The sequence below is a fragment of the Podarcis tiliguerta genome (genome assembly GCF_965153285.1).
Source record: "Podarcis tiliguerta genome assembly, chromosome: 5".
NCBI classification, from domain to species: Eukaryota; Metazoa; Chordata; class Lepidosauria; order Squamata; family Lacertidae; genus Podarcis; species Podarcis tiliguerta.
Genome location: NC_139538.1, coordinates 62,867,904 through 62,887,216, shown reverse-complemented (window position 1 = coordinate 62,887,216; position 19,313 = coordinate 62,867,904). Strand labels below are relative to the sequence as shown.

The following is a 19,313-nucleotide window of genomic DNA, read 5'->3' as shown; positions in this document are numbered from 1 at the left end:
ATTTGTGCAATATCAGCATCATTGCTGGGCCAACTTGCCTGAAACTTGATCATGTTTCTTTTTATCTAGGCTTTTGGTCCTTAATTTGTAGTGTTTTAAATACTTGTTGCCTCTTTTCAGAGGTTGGGATGTGTTAAACCTGCCTTTTATATTACGGGTGTGTTTTTCGGTTTTTAATTTGTTTTGTTTTCATAGTACTTTTTAACTTTGCACTCTTTTGTAAGTTACTTTGGGTTACCTTTAGTGTAAAAACAACAACAACAACGACTAAGTGCAATTAATGCTACTTCGCATCCTTGCAAAACTTCCAATGAAGGTTCCAAAGAAGACACTCGGAGGACTATGGCACTAAATTGGCCTTCTCAATAATGGTGTCCACTGTCCACCAGATGTTTGGATTACAAGTCCTGACAACCTTGGGAATAGCCAGCACTTCAAGTAGTTGTACTCCGAAACATCTGATGGGCACCATCAGGTTGATGATGACTGCGTTAAACTGTACTGTAGCTGTGCCCATTTTTTCCACTCTCCTCTCCTTTTCTGCAAGGAAAGTTCAGACAAACAGGACAAGGCAACTCTACTTCACAGGAACTATAGCATGTTTTAAATATGTTTTTATTTTATTTTTGCTCCCTGAGCTCCTTTGTGAGGAAGGGCAGGAAAGAAATCTGATTAATACTTACGATCTGACGTATGAGTTCACATGATGAAGAAATTTGTGTAGAAGTCCAAATTTCATGTTATTGGATGTTCCATTCAAGCAACTCTCCCCCCCCCCTTTGTCTTCTTTAATAGGATGGAGTCTAATTTGGATAAGCCATCAATGCTCAGACCATCCTTTATTTCTGCTGTTGAATTGTCCCCAAGAATTATCCCTGTGGATGTTAGTGACATTAGGAAGAATCTCTATAGTGATTTATCATCAATCTCTGATATAAGCCAGGTAAGGGAACTGGACGACTCCAAGTGATAATGACAATGTCTGCTGTACTGTACTTGTGAAAGTGATCCACGCAGAAATGGCTGAGGTGGATGTGATGTCTTGGAATATTCAGTTGCTCATGGAATTAAACAGTCTGTAGTCCAGCTTCTGTGTGGGAAGTTGTTCCCCATGTGGAATAACTTAGCTGTGTATAGCCTATTGAGATTAAAGTCTCATAAAACCAAGAGCCTTGAGTATATGGCAATATTGTTGGACAGCACTGTGGTTTTACTCTTTCCCTCTGTAGAGAGAGAGCTTGGAATCCAGAGAACGCATTCATGTTTGCCTGCGCATTAGACCGTTGATGCAGTCAGAAAAGGAAGGTGATTCTCAGGTGTGATTTAAAAATAAATTCTAAAAACAAAATTTGTTTAAGAATGCCATCTGCTGAACTAAAAATATCTATATCTATCTCCTCTTTCTTACAGAATTGTATTTCTGTTCTTGATGCATCAAGCGTTATATTAAAAGCTCCCAAGTCTTCAAAGGTTTTCCGGCTTAGTGAAAAAAACTTGCAGCACTTGGTGCAGAAATTTACTTTTTCACAGGTAAATAAAGTGTAAAGGGCTATTGGCGACTCATAACCCTTGGTATGGAAACTTTGCACATAATAACGCTTGAATACTTCTCACTGATTTGAAAAGTTTAAGAAATTACAGTCTCGAAAGAAATTGGAATTTCAATATGGAAAGCCATAAAATACCTTCTTGTTAATTTTTTAGGTGTTTGGCCCTGAAACAACCCAAGAAGAACTCTTTGAAGGGACTGTGAAGCAGCCAGTGCAAGACTTCCTGAAGGGACACAGTCGCCTTGTGTTTACCTATGGTGTTACAAATGCTGGGAAAACATATACATACAAAGGTACTAGTGAGCATTCATATGTCTCTGGACAAAACGTTAACTTGAGTTCTATGTTACTTGTGTATGCTCTGTGTCATCAAACTGTGCGCTACAGTTATTTCAACTCTCTGAACTACTTATTTTTATTTGGAATATGTGTATAGTATGATGTTTTTAAAAATGCATTTTGAATAGGAACATAGGAAACTGGTTTTGTAACCCCGTGTAGTAGTAGTAGTAGTAGTAATAATAATATATTATTTATACCCCGCCCATCTGGCTGGGTTTCCCCAGCCACTCTGGGCTGCTTCCAACAAAATATTAAAAAATGATAAAACATCAAATATTAAAAACTTCCCTAAACAGGGCTGCCTTCAGATGTTTTCCAAAAGTCAGATAGTAGTTTATTTCCTTGACATCTGATGGGCCCTCTAGGTACTTTAAAGCAGGGGTCAGCAATCTTTTTCAGCCGTGGGCCAGTCCACCGTCCCTCAGACCATGTGGTGGGCCAGACTAAAATTTTTTTTTTGGGGGGTGAAATGAACGAATTCCTATGCCCCACAAATAACCCAGAGATGCATTTTAAATAAAAGCACACATTCTACTCATATAAAAACACCAAGCAGGCCCCACAAATATCCCAGAGATTCATTTTAAATAAAATGACACATTCTACTCATGTAAAAACACACTGATTCCCAGACCGTCCACAGGCCGGATTGAGAAGGCGATTGGACCGCATCTGGCCCCTGGGCCTTAGCTTGCCTACCCCTGCTTTAAAGTGTTGCCCTCATCCCCTGCTCCTTGTTGTCTTCTGATTGGAGATAGCAGGAACTGAACATGTGCTTTGCTACTGAGTTGTAATCCTTCTTCCCCTTCACTGAAGCTGTTTGCTCAGCTTCAATTGATAGGTCAGATGAATTGAAATGATGGGATTTAAGCTGAGATCTAAAGTAGGATCATAGTACCTTGGTGATGAGCTCATTTGTTAGCCTTGGGTACTATCACTCAGCTTCAACTGCCTGCCCCCTGAAATATGAATGAATGGAATAGATCTGAGTATGAACAGCAGAAATAGATTTCTGGTTGTCCGCCTATATGGGTTTTCCAGGGGTGGGGGAGGGATTAATACATTCAATTGACTTGATCTGTTTTAGCATTTCTGTTTTAGTAAAGAAAACTGAAAACAAATGCTGTGATAATTTTATGCTCTGTATAAATATTTCAAACTTTTCCAATAGCCAAAAGTATTTGAAATGAGTAGGGATAAAGCGTATCCAATGTGGTTTAAATGTTGCTTTCCAAAATGGGGGTTGAATATATTTTTATTGGAATACTGATCCATTCACCTTGTGCTTACTCCAAGGGTAGCTCTAATTCCACATGTATACAGTTCATGTTGCCTCCTTGCCCCCTTTTCCTGATTCTGCTCCAAAAGAGTGTTCAAAGTTCTGACACATCGTCCTCATGACAGGTACTAATGAAGATGGTGGCATTCTCCCAAGGGCACTGGAGATGTTGTTTAAGCGCATCCAAGGCAAACTATATTCAGAGATGGATCTCAAACCCCATCGTTGCCGAGAACACAGAAGGCTGACTAAAGAAGAAATGAGAGAAGAAATGTCTGTCAAGTGCTCACTTCTCCGTCTTATAAAAGAGGTGTGTCAATTTAGAATGCAATCCTGAATACTTACTAGGGTTTTAAGCCGCACTAAATCAGTTGGACAGATTTAGAATTATAAGTTTTATTAACAGCCATTTGTAAAGAAACTGAAAATGGTTGTGTATGTGTTTATTTTTGTATGTATGTATACATACACACATATTACCAAAATTCACTATGTTCTAACCAGAGTTTTCTATGTTGGTATGATGGGTTTTTTGGCTGTGGGAATTCTTACCTATTTAGCAGAGACTCCTTGAGATTAATGGACCACTTGGCCATGTCCGTTCGCTTGGTGAGTCAACTCTGAGTAGGATTCACATTGGCTGCAACCCATATGCTTGCTGTGATTGTCCAAAATGCCAGAGAATCTGCTGTCCTTCTGCCTTTACCTTTTCTGCTGTTTGACGTATCTTCATACATTTCTGTTCAGTTTTGCAGAATCTCAGTTCAAGAATAAAAGGTGATTTGACCATGTTAAATACATAAAGAGAGAAAAAATCTCTGCCTTTCAGTGACAAATTATATCTGAGGTGCCATAATAAATAACGTAGATTGTCAATGTGATACCAGTAGTAGAGAGTGGCATAATAAAAACCACATGGGCACCACATATTATGTAATGATCAAAGCTGTTTGTACAGAATATAAAGGGCAAGCAGGTGTGTCCATTGAATTTTGCAGAGGTGGAAGCAGGAGCTGGCCTCATCCTGACGTTGATATGCTAGTTGTACATTCATGGGCACTTCCCTTTGAAGGCTTCTTCGCCATGATTAGGACCCCATTGACAGGATTCACTGAATGAAACCCGTCGGCAGAATCTTAGCACAGTGGGGCTCCCATCGCCTTCTCATCCCCCCATGGCTGGCCATTTGAAATTGCCTTATGGGGGGCGGGAGAATCCCGGCACAGTGCTTGGTGGGAGGAGAGATTGTTCTGCCTGTCAAGCTGGTATGCTTGCACAGATGAGACATTTGTAATAGTGTCATGTTGAATTCCAGCCTAAGTGCTTACCACTCTTTGACACTTAACTGTGGGGATTGGGGAACTGCCAGGGGAATCCTACCAGCAGGGGCGGGGGCAGAAAGAGCTTCTTATTGTTGGAGATAGGATTGTAGCACAGCCCCACGACATATTTTTTTTAACACAACAGGCCTCAGATTTGTTCGTGCTACACATAATTATTTATTGATAAAATTACGTTGGAACTTGGAAAACGAAAAGAAACGACTCCTACCACTACGTGATTTATATAATAAAAAGTGACTACTTTATAATATGACCATGGAGCACCCAGAAAGTATAAAACAATGCAGCTACATAAGAACATCAATCATTCACATAATATAATTATAAACGAGCCTCTTACACATATATCTTGGCATACAAACTCAATGAGAGGTGTGAGCTTGCTTTTGCCAGGAAATCTCATTTATATTAGGTCTAGTTTGAGGCAAACAAACTCTCATCTCATCAATGCAAATAAGTCTTTCTCTTTTCTGATCTTCCATATTTGTCAGAGTTGAAAATGCCTGTTCACAATATTATGTCATGGAGAACTGTAGAAGAATAGCCAATGCTATTCTCCAGCACTCTGTTTGAATGGTGATTCTGGATCAGCTAGCATTGTCCTCGATATCACTTGATGCTCTCATTTTGAAAATATATTTATCCATATTCTACACATAGATAGATGGGCACTATACTACACTCAAATGATTAAATGTTTGTTTGGGTGTCCTTGAATCTTCCCACATTTGCCATCCTCTCCTGCCACACCCTTTGAAAACTACTGCCATAGGCCATGTTGTCTGAGGGTGATTGGACCTGACGGCCAACAACTTACAGAGGGCACCACGTTGACTACTTCAGTTCCAGCTAATGTAACATTGCTTCGTCACAGAGGTCCATCCCTGTACTGTCCATGCTTCCTTCCTATGCCATTGTTCAAACTTTTTTTTTAAACTATTGCCTGACCAGCATGCAACTGTTATCAAAAAACAGGAACAAAGGAAGCTGCCTTATATCATTGGTCTATCTAGCTCAGTATTGTCTGCACTGACTGGCAGCAGCTCTCCAGCGATCCAGGCAGAGGAAATCCCCAGCCCTGCTGGCGACTGAACCTGCATTTGCAAAGCCGATGCTGTCCCACTGAGCCATCGTGCCTTCTCAAGTGCTAAGTATGCTCTTGCACGAATACCGTCTTGTTATGGAAATTGTGGCATGAGTCGGAATCTGTTTCATGATTCAGGTGCATGAGAGGAGGAAGGAAACTTGGTGATCCAAAGGCAAAAAATTACAAGAACTAGCTGTAGGTGTTTCCATTGCTATGCAGAGCATAAACTCAGCAGCCTCATGTTTGAACTTTCCTGGAGGAGTTGTTGAATTGTGGTATTTCCATGGAGATTGAAATGTTCTTCCACTGACTTCTGAATTGTTAACATATCCAGATTACTTTGTGAGCTACACAAAGTGGGTTCTGGCCCATGAATGCTTATTTCTTCGGTCCTTAAAGTGCCATACAATGCTGCTATTCTAGCAGCAGACTCGCATAGGTATGCCTGGTAAGGCTTGCTATGGTTACTATAGAAATGGCAATTTCATTGCAATGATCCATTAGCACATCATAATTTTCCAGTCCTGCCATAGAAAATTCGATAGATGATAGTATCAGTAGAACATCTAGGATAATCCATACTTTGTCTCTGTCTTAATTTTCAGGTTGATTATCCAAGTGTCGTTAATGGGAATCGCAGTGGAATTGCTGATAATTCTGATGGTAAGTTACGTATCCGAAAGCCAAAATTAGGCTCCATAAATTCAGCGTGAACTATTGCCATAGCAAGTAATGCTGAAATGAGACTTCCTCCGATACTTTGAAAAGCTGTCATTTCCCAACCTTGGATCTTGTGCTGCAAACAACAATGCTGTCTGAACAATGTTCAGTGCTATTGAAGCAGCCTGTTTTAAATCACGTCGAGATGGACTCACTTCAGCAGAATGTTAATGCCACTCCATTATTCCGACAGAGTTGGATGAACTAGCGAAAGAAGCTGAACGATCTAATGTGGATGAAGGGAGAGGCGCAAAATTCTCCATCTGGGTTTCGTTCTGTGAAATTTATAATGAGTGCATTTACGACCTGCTGCTCCCAGTGTCCAATGACAGAAGAAGGAAGGTGTTGCGTCTGTCACAGGATGTAAAAGGCTGTTCATATGTTAAAGGTAACAAATATCTTAAATCTTTGGTAACCAGTTTCAGTAGCCTTAAGGTGTCCTGCTTATTCAGTGCCCAGGCTGTGTGCAAACTAGCTTTTAATTCAGGGTAATGCTCCTAACTCACATTCTTATTTCCCTTAATGTCTTGCTTTAATGCTTGTTCAGTGGTGAATAATGAGCCATTTCTATTTCTTGAAGATCTACAATGGATTCAGGTTTCAAATTTCAAAGAAGCTTTTAAGCTCATGCAACTAGGCCTGAAACATCAGAGTTTTGCTTCCACAAAACTGAATGCCAATTCCAGTAGAAGGTAAGAGGCCGATAGCAAAATTAGGATATGTTCAATGTGTAGTATCGTAATGATTCACTTTCAGCTTTTACTTGCAAGTTTATGCAACACAGACTTGTTAAAGTAATGCCCAGTACCTAAGGATCCCTACACCGTTCTTGCTCAGATGTGTTTCTTGAAATAATCACTCACATGCTTGTATCTTGTGCTGAACTTTGGGGCTTTTAATTATGTGAAGTTTTCTGTGATTTAAAATATAGCAATGGGTAGGTGATTCCTTGGAGATCCAGTGTGATTATTAATGTGAAGTCTAGTAAGCACACAACACCGGGCTTGTGTTCCGGGCGATAACGCTTAAAGCCTAAATCGCATATTGGGTGCAACGGTGGGTGGGATTGGCAGAGACTTTTTTCCCAGACACCCACCCCCTTAAAAATAAATAAATGACCAAGTGCATAAAGCTGAATGTGTACAAGTTAAATGTGTGTAAGTTGCAGACTTACTGTACTCCATTGGTGAATAGGGCAGTGAAGAGGCCTGCAATATTCTAAAATCCTTATCTGGGATGTGAAAAGAAGTTAATATACATGGTTACGTATCTTCCAAATGGTATAAGTATATCTTAAAATCTAGCACTAAATACTAGAATGGAAGAAGTGCCTTGAGGTTAGGAGCTATTCAGATTTTCAAAATGGCAGAAGGCTGCAATGTGTTCACTGATGTTTAAAGATAGCATTGCTGGCAGCAACGTCTGTGTATTTTTGATCTTTCAGCCACAGTATATTCACTGTGAAAATGCTAAAAATTGATCCTGAAGCAACTCGTGTGATGCAAGTCAATGAGTAAGTTTTGTATTTCATGTGTTCTTACCAATTAAAATTGTAAGACCAGGCAACCTAAATTTATCCACTCCTTTTCTTTATCTCCAGATTATTCCTCTGCGACCTCGCTGGCTCTGAGCGTTGTACACGAACCCACAACGAAGGAGAGAGGTTGAAAGAGAGTGGGAATATTAACACTTCCTTGCTCATTCTAGGCAAATGCATCAGTGCCCTGAAGATGAGCCAGCAATCAAAGTAGGTTCTGGAAAACGTTTCGCTTCATGTTGAGGGGTGGGGGTGGGGGCTTCTAGCAGCCCTCTGTAAAGAGAAGGAAAACACCTGGTGAATGAGAGAGGTATGCATATTCCTCATGCAGATCTCTGCTACCTTTCTTGTAACTTAGGTGTTTAAGGGAGACCTAGACTGCTTAGCAGCCTGTCCTTAACCCCCACCCCCACCTGACATGATCCCTACAGGATGTGAATCCTAAGAAGCGGGAAATGGTGTAAAAGGAAGCAGAGTGCTTTAAACAGCCAGAAATTGCCTTATCTTTCCAAACGTCACCTTTAAGCCTTTAACCAGTCCTTAAATATGAGTAAGAGATATTTCCATTTTTAGGGCGAGCATATCCTTTTGCTAGTCAGGTGAAGCATCATACTTGACTAGTTCTCAATTGGCAGTGCAGGTTCCAAGCTAAAATAATAAATGATGATGATGATGATTTTTCAAAACTGAACTAAAACATGCAAGTGACAGGGCCATAAAGCTTTCCCCTGCCAAAAGGGCTTTGTTACCCAAGTTTGCTTGATCAAAGAAGCAAGCCAAAAACCTCCCTGACTGTACAACACTTACTTTAAAAATGGATGCCCAATCCAAGCTTGCTTCATGTCCGCTACTTGTTTCCCAGTGAACACCTGCAGTGTTTTGAAAGGACAGTTGATGTTCATAAGCGTGAGAGGTACCCAGTGAGATGTTGAATCTGTGTGCGGCTGCCCCATGTGGTGAACCACTGCAGGTAGCAGCCTTCTCCGCAAAGAACCCACTCTTCTGCTCTGGAAGGAGTATTCAATGGCTTTCTGTTTTGGCTGAGCCTTCCTTGAGCAGCATACTCTGCCTGAGCTCTGGCGTACTCACAGATTGTTGGTTTTTGTTTGGTCCTGGCCTACCATTTGGTCTTAACTTGTTATTTGGTCCCAACTACTGACATTCTCCTATGGCTTCCAGTTTGGGGCTTCCTTCAGGCTGCTGCCCACAACCCATCCTCAATGACAATAATCCTTTACCCCCTTGTCTTTTGGATCTCTCTAGAAACTTTTTAAAAAACAAACTGGGAAGCATGTGGTGAAGAAGCAACAGGCCTGAATGGACCTAAAGCCTTTCAGTCTATGCCTCTTTAAAATGAAGCTTGGCCCCATATCCTAGAAAATCCGCTTGAAAACACTCTTCGAAAAAGTGAACTGCAGCTGTCTTGTTTGTTTCATTTTCAGGCTGCAGCAGCACATCCCCTTTCGGGAAAGCAAGCTGACTCACTTCTTTCAAGGCTTCTTCAGTGGTAAGGGGAAGGTGTGCATGATAGTGAACGTCAGCCAGAGCGCCTCTGCGTATGATGAAACCCTCAACGTGCTCAGGTTTTCAGCAATTGCTCAGAAAGTAAGTGTTCACATTTGTATGAAACTGGAAGTAGATTATTTGAGTCACCATGCAGTTAGAGACATGCAAAAGGCTATGGGTCAGCTAGCTGGCTTCTGCCCTTAGAGCTCTTTTGAAGGGCAGGTGAATGTTTCAGACGTCAGAGCTTGGTAGGACCTACTTGCAAACAAGGAAGTACAGGAATGTAGTCCTAGTACTGGAATATTAATGGTCCATTCAAACAAGATTGTTACCTGTCCTAGCTGAAATTCTTAACTACTTTTGGACCATCTTACGCTTTATGATCCCTGAGAAAAGTGTGTGTGTGTGTGTGTGTGTGTGTGTGTAGGAATTTAAATGCCACACATTTGCTTTCTTACCAATACCTGAAAGAGAATGGAAAGGGGAAAATGTGGTTAATTATGGGACTAATCTACAAGAGTGACAGTAACATCTGGGGGGAGAAAAACGAATCTCAAGTTTTCAAGAACTGATATACGAAGAAGCATCCTTGGCAGCAGCTGCTTATACAAATTAACTTGTGTTTCCTATTCTGTAAGCAGATCATTAAGTGGTATCTTAAATCAAGTACACATCTTCTCTAAAATTTGAAGGCCTTACACAAATATTACCAACCAAGGAAACTTTAAATGTAAACAACCAAACTTCCTCCACCTTCCAAATCACTGTAACACCTATTCTGAAGTGTCAACTCGCCTTCCTTATAATCTCAATTACTGCAAATAACTCTTGTGATATTCATATAAAACAAATCCTTCCGCACTTATGTGGCACATCCACAACCTGTGTGCTTTCTTCAAAGTTTATAAATGGTATCCATGTCTGGTGATTGTGTTGACTCCTGAAGCTTTTAGTTGATAGGCAGAAGCTCACCTATGTACCTGTAAGGTGCCACATATATGAATGATGCTAAACAAAAGAGCTAATGATTTGCCAATCCATAGTGGGATAGGAGGGAAATGCAGCCCACCTAGCCTCTGCATCTGGCCCTCAGGCCTCTCCCCAGGCCACGTGCTTCACCATTATCCTCCAGTGCCTTTCACCTAGAGTGTGTTACTGGAACTGTGATCATGTCTCTTTCCTGCCTGGATGGAGAGGGTCACCGGGTTATAAAATGCAGTGCTCCCATCTTAATTGTAAAATGAGACCTAGCATCTTGACATTAATGACCTAGAGGGGCAGTGGACTGTCTTGTTGGGGGTCTTCAGAATGAGGCCAGACAGCTGTTATTTGGGGTGTTCATTCAGTGGATTTCATTCAGTGTGTTGAGCTAGCTGGATGGCCTTCAAGGAGGTGTTTGACTACCAGAATGGCATGCAAGACCCACTCCACCACCTCTGCTTCTGTGTCATAATAAAGAAGCTATATGGCATAGGTTTGTGCTGGAAGAAAGCATGGATTCTGGAAATCCTTAAAACGAGCAGGGTTTTGTTTTTGTTTGTTTTGGCAGGAAGCTTTAATAGCAGCTAAAACCACAGTCACAAACTGGCTTTCATATGTTTTTTGCTTCCTTCCTAAATAGGTCATGGTCTTAGATTCCAATGATTCTCCCCCAGAAGAGTCATTTGAGCAGATGGCTGTCAAAGCTGAATCTGAAATGAACACTGAAGAAGATGTGCGTTTACCCGTTAAAAGAGCAACTGTACTCTGGGAGAGGACTTTGGAGGATGTGATGGAAGATGAAGAGGAGGGGGAGGGGGAAGAGCTAGAAGAAGATGGCAGTGGGATGTATGAGGTAAACTCTGTGGCAGAAACCAGACTTGACAGAGAGGCTGAGCCGGAAGAAATGCCAGACCAAGTGGGAGATGAAGACAGTGACATTGTCATTGAAAAAGAAAAGTACCAGGTATGCCCTTGTGACAGGAATAGCTATGTGGATCTGTTGCAGCAAAAAGGAGGAATGCTTGAAAATAAGAGCCACTGTGTTAATTTGGGGCATTTACAGTCCGCTTCTCTAAGGTGCTTCATACTTCAGTCTGCTTACATTTTTTAAAATGAACATAGCAGCCAGTTTGAAAACAATAAAGATGCACTGAAAAATGTCTGCTGGATAGGGCTGCCCACCTGTCAGATGATCTTATGTCACCATAATACCCTTTTTGCCTGCTTGGTTTGAAATCAGTTGTGGGTGAAGGCATAGCTTGCAAAGTTTTGGTAGTCAGACCGTCAGTTCCTGCAAAGTGCTTTGTAAGGGGCTTTGCAGGATGGCTATTATGAAGCCCTGTGCAAAGGGCTCTGCAGGCATGATAGGTGGGATCTGCAGCTGCCCTTTGGACTGAGCCAGGCTTGTCCCATACTTAAGGTTCTATTTGAGATTGGGTGTAGGGCAGGGCACAGTGCCTTTGCTGATATACCCTCGTGAGCCAAATGGGGTGGTTCTCCACCGTTGCCACAGGTTAAGGCTTGGGATTTGGTGGCCTCTCAAACTTGGTAATTTGATTCCAGGACTTCCTGCCTTTCTATAAACCATTTTAGGTTTTCCACGTCTCCCTAGGGATTCACTAGAATGCATTTTTACGTCCGCCTTTCTTGTGACTCACAACGTGAGAAGCCACAGGCTTTGGGGCTCCCCGTAAATAAAATGACGATGCGCCACGACAATGAATCCCTAAACATGCCTTCCATGTGCTGACTCTGCTCCCGGTGCTCCTGTTTAGAGGCTGCTTGCTATAATAGAAGATCTGAAAAACAAGCTGATTGCCGAAAAGAAGGACAAGCTGCTCATGGAGCTGAAGATCCGTGAAGAGGTCACGCAGGAATGTGCTCAGTATTTTGCAGAAAAGGACAGCCATTTCAAGTAAGTTTCCTGATCTTATATTTCCGGAGGGCTTGCCAACATTGCTTTAATGTTCGGGATTGGCATGCATCCACATACAGCCCAATGCAGCAGCCAGCTGGCTATGAACTGTGCGCTGATACCCAAGGGAACAAGGCACACTTAATGTGTGTGGCTTCTTTATGTGCAAACACGTCAGCTTTCAAGGTTCCTGGTTGAAAACACCCCCATGTGCATCTTGCTCCACTGTGGTGGAATACAGAGCTCATAAATCTTAAGGCCCTCTTGGGCAGCAGACTTGGGTTCTTCTACTCCTGGCCCTTTCATTCCCTGAGGGCACACAAAAGGTAATAGCTGCACTGAGGTATCTTCTTCTTGTTGCTCTTATTCAGAGTGTAGGATTTGCCATAAGCCACATTTCCCTGCTTTCCATTCCCAGATGTGTTTTGGCTACAGATATTTTAAAGCAGCTCCCATTTACAAGTCATTTTCTTTATGTCCTCTACCATTCTTTTGTCTTAAGACCTGCACCAGCAGCTGGTGCTTCCCAAGAGCCCAGGGACTTACCATCATTGCTCTTCCTGACATTTTGCCTTTTGCTGCTGCTGTCATCCTCCTCAGGAGTATAGGAGGTTTCTCTTTGGGAGAACCATTTGACATGTATTTCATTTCCGTCACTGGTTAAACTTAGGACATTTGTTGGCCTTACGCAAGAAATCATGGAGGACAACTGCGAGGAGCGCATGCAGATTTACAAGGACTTGGTGAAGGAATGCATCCCACTGCCAAATAGCAGAGAAGAAGCAGAAGAGACTCAAAAGGTGCAGCATAATAAGACTGGGAATGCCAGTAACCTTATTCTATCTTGAACCTCTTAAGAGACGTATTTCTAAAGTTTAGCTCTCAAACTCCCTGGGGTCCTAATGTAAAAAGGGCACCAAACCAATGTGGTTGTAGGGCTCTTGCTGTGCCAACAAAGTCAGACTGTACAGTTCTGCTACCTGAAAGACACTTGAGATGCTCACAGTTTGAGACTTCAGGGATATTTCCAAAGGTAAAGCCCCTTTTCTACCTGAAATATAAACCTTTCAACAGATAGGTTAGCTAAGTCTAACCGCTGGGTCCCCTGATTTTGAATGCATTGAGGAAGAACAAGAACGTGCAGCCATACAGAAGGACCACATCTCAATTGTAGAACTTCTGCTTTGAATGTTGAAGTTCCCCAATTGAGTCCTCAGCATCTCCATGTAAGTACTGGAAGAGAACCCTGACTGATGTCCTAGAGAGCAACTTGCCTGAGTTTCACCTGCACAAACTCAGCTTTATGCGGCTGAAGGCCAGCTGGTTGAAATTGCACAGATCCAGCGGAGAACTTAAATGCTCTCTTTGCACAGGGTTTCTTTGGCAGGGAAAGAGCTTTTGAGCTCTCAGACTTGCTTACCCCGGGCTTTGGAGAACTTGGACCAGCCTTGCAAGATCTCACAAGAGCCTCCCAGAACCTAGCAAGCAATGGAGAGAGCTTAGAAACTCTCTGCACTGCTTGAGATGGTAAAACCTGTTTAGTGCACCATCTCTGGAAGGTGAGATCGCTTACGTGGGGGCAGTTCCAAGGGGGTGGTTTGAGTATATGCATTGTTACATATACCTGCCATCCCCTGAACAAAGCCCTCGTGTAAGATGCAAGTTACCTGTACTGAGCTAGGTGGTGGACTGACTCTTGAAGATGCCATATATAATGCTGCTTTAACTTGAGGGTCAGTCCTCATCATTCCAAATTAGCTGGGGTATATGCGTAGCGTTGGCTGGTCTACCAGACTTCATGAAGGACCCTCCATTCTTGGCTCTCTCCCCATCTCCCTCTGGAGGACTTTTCCAGTGGTTCTCTGGTGTGATATTGCCTCCTGGTGGCCAGGGAAGCTCCTGTATAAGCAATGAATGAATTAATCTTTATTTTCGTCAGCCATCGGCCATAGCAACAAAAGAACAATGTGATATACAAAGAACAAAGAAAAAGTCAATTATATAAAACACACTTTAGGGTCCTGAATCAACAGTCAAATAGTGGACCTTATTCTGATTGCCCCAGCTAAAAACCTTGCAACCTTTGTTGTCATCTGTTCATCTTGATCTGCCAAGAGAAAAGACACTATGGCAGTGGTTGGGCGACCCGGAATGGACAATAAAAGAGGGGTGATAAGCCTGTATGAGCAAACTTTCATTGTCCCCCTTTATATTTGTGTGTTTCTTTCAACAAGGGAGCAGAAGCTAGAGAATCGGGAAATCCAGCTGTTTTATCCTGCGTGGTTGAGTCACTGCAAGAAAACGTCTCTGATATTAAGCAGCAGGCCCAAATAGCGTATGGGATGCTTAGTGCCTTAGAAGCGCCCCAAACAACTATTGAGCGTCTTGAAAAGCAGTTGGCAGAGGTAACAGCTGCGTTATCTCAAACCCGGGAGGAGCTCTTGGCCAGGAAAGAAGGTAGGTATGAAGGAGAAACTTAATAAAAGTAATAAAAGGATCTAAAGAAACAAACAGCCAGTTCCATGCACCCAACAGGACTTTGGCCTTGTGTTTCTTGGCTAGCAGTCTTTGGTTGCCACAGTAAACTTACATGGAAAAGCAATTTGGGATGTGGTATTGAGACGGGGAAGAGCTCTTTTCTTAAAGGGAAGCAAGTCCAAAAGCCCAGTAGCCTTTTACTTAATATATTGTGTCTACTACTACTTTAAAGTATCAAACTTTGCAGTATCAAATACAGAATGTGGTTAGAACGTCTAACGCATCTCCCAAGCAAATTTGAGCATTTCTTTCCACGACATGTATTTAATGTTAACTTTTAATCACTCTATTACAGAGCTGACAAAGCAGAAGAATCAGCTGAGTGAATCTGCTAAAGTGGTTCAAGATGCTACTCAGGTAAGCGTGTTTAGATTTCTTTAATATCTGCCTTTACAATAGGAGTCTCCAACTTTTCTGGACATTCTGGTTTTGAGTTTTGGGTACCAGTCACAAAATGGTTGTCGGGGCGCATAGCATAGCACAAAAGGACTGTTATGAGGAGCGGCATAAAAAAGGTAAAGGTACCCCTGCCCGTACGGGCCAGTCTTGACAGACTCTAGGGTTGTGCGCCCATCTCACTCAAGAGGCCGGGGGCCAGCGCTGTCCAGAGACACTTCCGGGTCACGTGGCCAGTGTGACATCGCTGCTCTGGCGAGCCACAGCTGCACACGGAACGCCGTTTACCTTCCCGCTAGTAAGCGGTACCTATTTATCTACTTGCCCCCGGGGGTGCTTTCGAACTGCTAGGTTGGCAGGTGCTGGGACCGAGCAACGGGAGCGCAGCCCGCTGAGGCTAAGCCCTGAGGCTTTTACCCACAGTGCCACCCGCGTCCCTATGGTATAGGGATAACATGGTATAACACAAAACTAGTGATACTATAGTTATTGCTGATCCCCCCCTCCCCCCGTGAGAACCTCATGCTTGCCATGGAAAGTCAGCTATGTCTGCTGGTTCTCATTGTAGAAATACAGCTGTTAAATGTACTATAAGCCTTTTTTCTTCCAATGCCAGAAGGGAGGAGCTCTAAACCCATAGCTTATGAAGCTGTGAAAAATCACCTGGACCCGGCCTACACTTTGCCTCACTGCATGTTGAGTTTCCAAATGGCCAGATATTGCAGTGCATTGTCACATCTAATCCTAAACTTGTTTACCTTCTCCTTAAGAAAATGGCTCTTCAGAACAAGCGCATACAAGAGCTAAGTGAAATTGTGGAGCAAAAGGATGATGAAATAGCAAGGCTGAAAGTTCTGATAAATCAGCTGGAGGCGATCATAAAAGAGTCTGTGAGTGTTTAATTTTCCACTTGTTAATCTCAAAAGTAGCAGTTGCATGTTGACATGGTGGTGCCAAATTAAAATGCTGTCCCAGAGCAAAACTGGGCTCCAAAAGCCACATGCTTAGTACAGTTCCCCCAAGGGGGACTTTTAAGAGCTTTATTTTTTGAACAGCAAGCCTCACAAAAACACTATTAAAGTGGAAAGTTTCAGGAAAGGTGTTTTGTGATAAGACATGAGTGCCTGCTGTTCAAAGAAAGTTAAACACATGCTGCATGCATAAGCTTTTGGGTGTGTCTAAAATATGGCTCCTGGATTCCCGACTTAAAACTTGTTATTTGTATTTTATGTTACCATGCAAGCATAATAGGATTTGTCTTGCTGCCTTTGGACAGAGCAAATGCATTTTTGTTCCCAGGGCCTGGGCTGAAAGCACATGATGTAGCAGCAGCCTTTTAGAAGCTAGGCAGGTCTGGTTCTTGGGAACACCATGTATAATGTCTTGAAAAGAAAGCTTGGCTATAAATGCAGTCAAATTTTCCTTAGAAAAGCACTAACTTTGAATTTCAAGAGGGGCAGAGGATGATCTGATTAAAATTCATGAGGTACCTTAAGGCAGATTTTAAAATGGCAGCAATGCGCAAGGAAGAATGGTCAGACATTGGAGGGTGGAATGGGGAAGATGGTAGTAAGAGTGAATGGCAGTGGGGTAAAATACAGAGGGAAGAAAGGGGAGGGGAAGGAATGTATTTTTCTTTTTCGCAAGGGGATTCACTGTGTGTCAATCAAAGCAGTTTTCATCAAAATTGAAGAAATCCCAAATTCTCAAGAGGAATAATGTCTAATGTAATCTTCCACAAAGTGAGGCATTCCCAGTTTCATTGGGCTCCCAACTCCCATCAACCTGCATTTATGGCCAACAACTAAATCTGATGGGAATTGTCATTCAGCAACATCTGGAAGGCCAAAGGTTCCTCACCTCCTCTCTTAAGGCAATGTGAGAGCTGCTGAGGGAGTGGAAGACAACAGTGGTCTCTAGCCACTGACTCATTGGTTATTCAAGCACCAGACCAATGAAACTGAAATGGCTATACAGTGGTACCTCGGTTTTCAAACGTAATCCATTCCAGAAGCCCATTCGACTTCTGAAAAGTTCGAAAACCGAAATTCAATAGCCAACAGCTAGGACTTAGGGTCTTAGACTCTGCAGAAGCCGCCTTTCCTGTTTGACTTCCAAGGCACGTTCAAAACCCGAAGCTGTTACTTCTGGGTTTTCGGTGTTCAAAAACCGAAACGTTCGACTTCCGAGATGTTCAAAAACCAAGGTACCACTCTACTAAATTGCCTTCCCTTTTTATATTAATGCAGGAGAGCACAATAGCCAGTATTAAACGGCAAATGGCGCAGGAAGACGCTACCAGAGAAAGCTGCTCCTGTTCTCATCAGCTTGTGGAGAACTGTGTGGGTGGCAGAAGAAAACGATGCTTAGAAGATGCAGAGGAGGTGGAAGGTCCTCCTGCGAAGCAAGGTATCATTTCCTGTTCTGCAGATGCAGAGGCTCCTGAGGTCAAAAGCTAACTGCTTGTTAGAATGAGAACAAAAGAGCCCCAGCATAAAGGAAGGGTTGCGAAGAAAGCTGACTGTCAGATCAAACCAGGATATGCATCTTGCCTGAACTCTTTGTTGCTTATTGTTTTGTTTTATGCAAGTCTGAAATAAAAGTGTCTTAATTGCAAACTTCCTTTTTCATGTTGTGTCTATTCCTCATAGAGTAGGTGTAAGTTATCCTTCTGCTGTATGAGCTATCCTCTGTTTAGTGAATCTTCTTGTTCAGTTCCTGTGCGCATGTAACTTGATTTTTCTTTGTGTTCTAGTCAAAAGAATTGTCCAAAATATCTGTGTAGGTCCAGTGCAAGCGTGATGTTCCCTAACAATGCTTAAGCATTAGGCGTCTTCTGCAGGTTTCCACCTCTCTTCCATGCTCTTCCTTCCTTTTCAGCTTTTGCATGGTGCACAGCACTGTTTTATCCACACCGAGGTTAAACAGGCCATGGTTAGCGTTATTTGCCAGGTATTTGAGACAACGAAACAACAACACCACAAACTGGCTTGTAAGTATAAAACCAAATTTGCTAGAATAATAGCTAGAATAAGGATAGACTTGTAACCATTCAAACAACAAACATACTAAGGTGCCATGGGCAAAACAAAGCCTGGAGATACTGTAAACATGGAGTAGATAAATGTACAACTTAATGTATCTTAACTAGTTACATGTGCAGTAAACGTTATACAGTAAACGTGCCTCTGAATACTTTCTTTATCCTGAGCAAACCGTTTTGTATGACTGGCTTTTCAGACTGATGAAGCGTGTAGCGAAACCTGTAATATATCTGGAGAACAGGTGTCCTTTTGCCCACTTGAGTTATTCTCACCAGGGTGGTGGCTTTGATTTGCCTTCCCGTGATTGATCATGCATACGGCTTTGTGTTTCCAACTCAAGACCCATTGAAGAACATCTCATCCAGTTCAGTCTTTGAAACACAGCTTTGAAAAACATTTTCATATTCTCCAGTGTGCTATCCTTGCCGTTGTGGCGGCACGGGGTTGCCGTTCTGTGATTGGACTTACACTACTTGTTGAACGGTTCATTTATCTAGTCTATAACGTTTACTACACATGTAACTAGTTAAGATACAGTTGTACATTTATCTACTCCGATGTTTACAGTATCTCCAGGCTTTGTTTTGCACATGGCACCTTAGTATGTTTGTTGTTTGAATGGTTACAAGTCTATCTCTATTCTAGCAATTATTCTAGTAAATTTGGTTTTATACTTACAAGCCAGTTTGTAGTGTTGTTGTTTTGTTGTATTATTATTACTGTCACCACATTTGATACCTTAGGTATTTGAGACAGCCAAAAAACATTGCTAGGGAACCAACTGAACAAACAAATCACTTTGTGCAACAGGCAACATATCCTACCAATATGAAGGGACCCCCACCCCCCAATGATCTATTGATGTTTGCATTTAATTTCTTTTTATTTTTAACTTATTTCTAACTTTTTATGACTTTATTGTCTGGCCTTACATTTTCATATTGTTGTAAATCGCCGTGATATATTTTAATGACATAACGGTATATAAATGTTTTTTATAAATAATTTGAGAAACATCTTGTACTTGGGCCCAGTGCCTAGAGCTGAAGAAATCATATTCTGGGCCTTTGGTAGG

The 19,313-nt window shown here is 42.2% G+C and overlaps 1 protein-coding gene across 2 annotated transcripts in view; it reads left to right on the top strand.

Moving 5' to 3' along the window:
• KIF20B (kinesin family member 20B) overlaps positions 1 to 19,313 on the top strand; it is a 38,814-nt gene that overhangs the window by 1,445 nt on the left and 18,056 nt on the right. For both annotated transcript variants that reach the window (XM_083441269.1, XM_083441268.1), the window contains exons 2-19: positions 796 to 943; positions 1,230 to 1,316; positions 1,411 to 1,530; positions 1,705 to 1,843; positions 3,297 to 3,481; positions 6,207 to 6,264; positions 6,515 to 6,709; positions 6,902 to 7,013; positions 7,766 to 7,834; positions 7,922 to 8,068; positions 9,301 to 9,463; positions 10,986 to 11,309; positions 12,121 to 12,260; positions 12,931 to 13,060; positions 14,495 to 14,717; positions 15,094 to 15,155; positions 15,965 to 16,084; positions 17,444 to 17,603. In XM_083441269.1, coding sequence (XP_083297395.1) covers positions 797 to 943; positions 1,230 to 1,316; positions 1,411 to 1,530; positions 1,705 to 1,843; positions 3,297 to 3,481; positions 6,207 to 6,264; positions 6,515 to 6,709; positions 6,902 to 7,013; positions 7,766 to 7,834; positions 7,922 to 8,068; positions 9,301 to 9,463; positions 10,986 to 11,309; positions 12,121 to 12,260; positions 12,931 to 13,060; positions 14,495 to 14,717; positions 15,094 to 15,155; positions 15,965 to 16,084; positions 17,444 to 17,603 — 2,581 coding nt within the window. In that variant the 5' untranslated portion in view covers position 796. The remainder of the gene's footprint in view (positions 1 to 795; positions 944 to 1,229; positions 1,317 to 1,410; positions 1,531 to 1,704; positions 1,844 to 3,296; positions 3,482 to 6,206; positions 6,265 to 6,514; positions 6,710 to 6,901; positions 7,014 to 7,765; positions 7,835 to 7,921; positions 8,069 to 9,300; positions 9,464 to 10,985; positions 11,310 to 12,120; positions 12,261 to 12,930; positions 13,061 to 14,494; positions 14,718 to 15,093; positions 15,156 to 15,964; positions 16,085 to 17,443; positions 17,604 to 19,313) is intronic.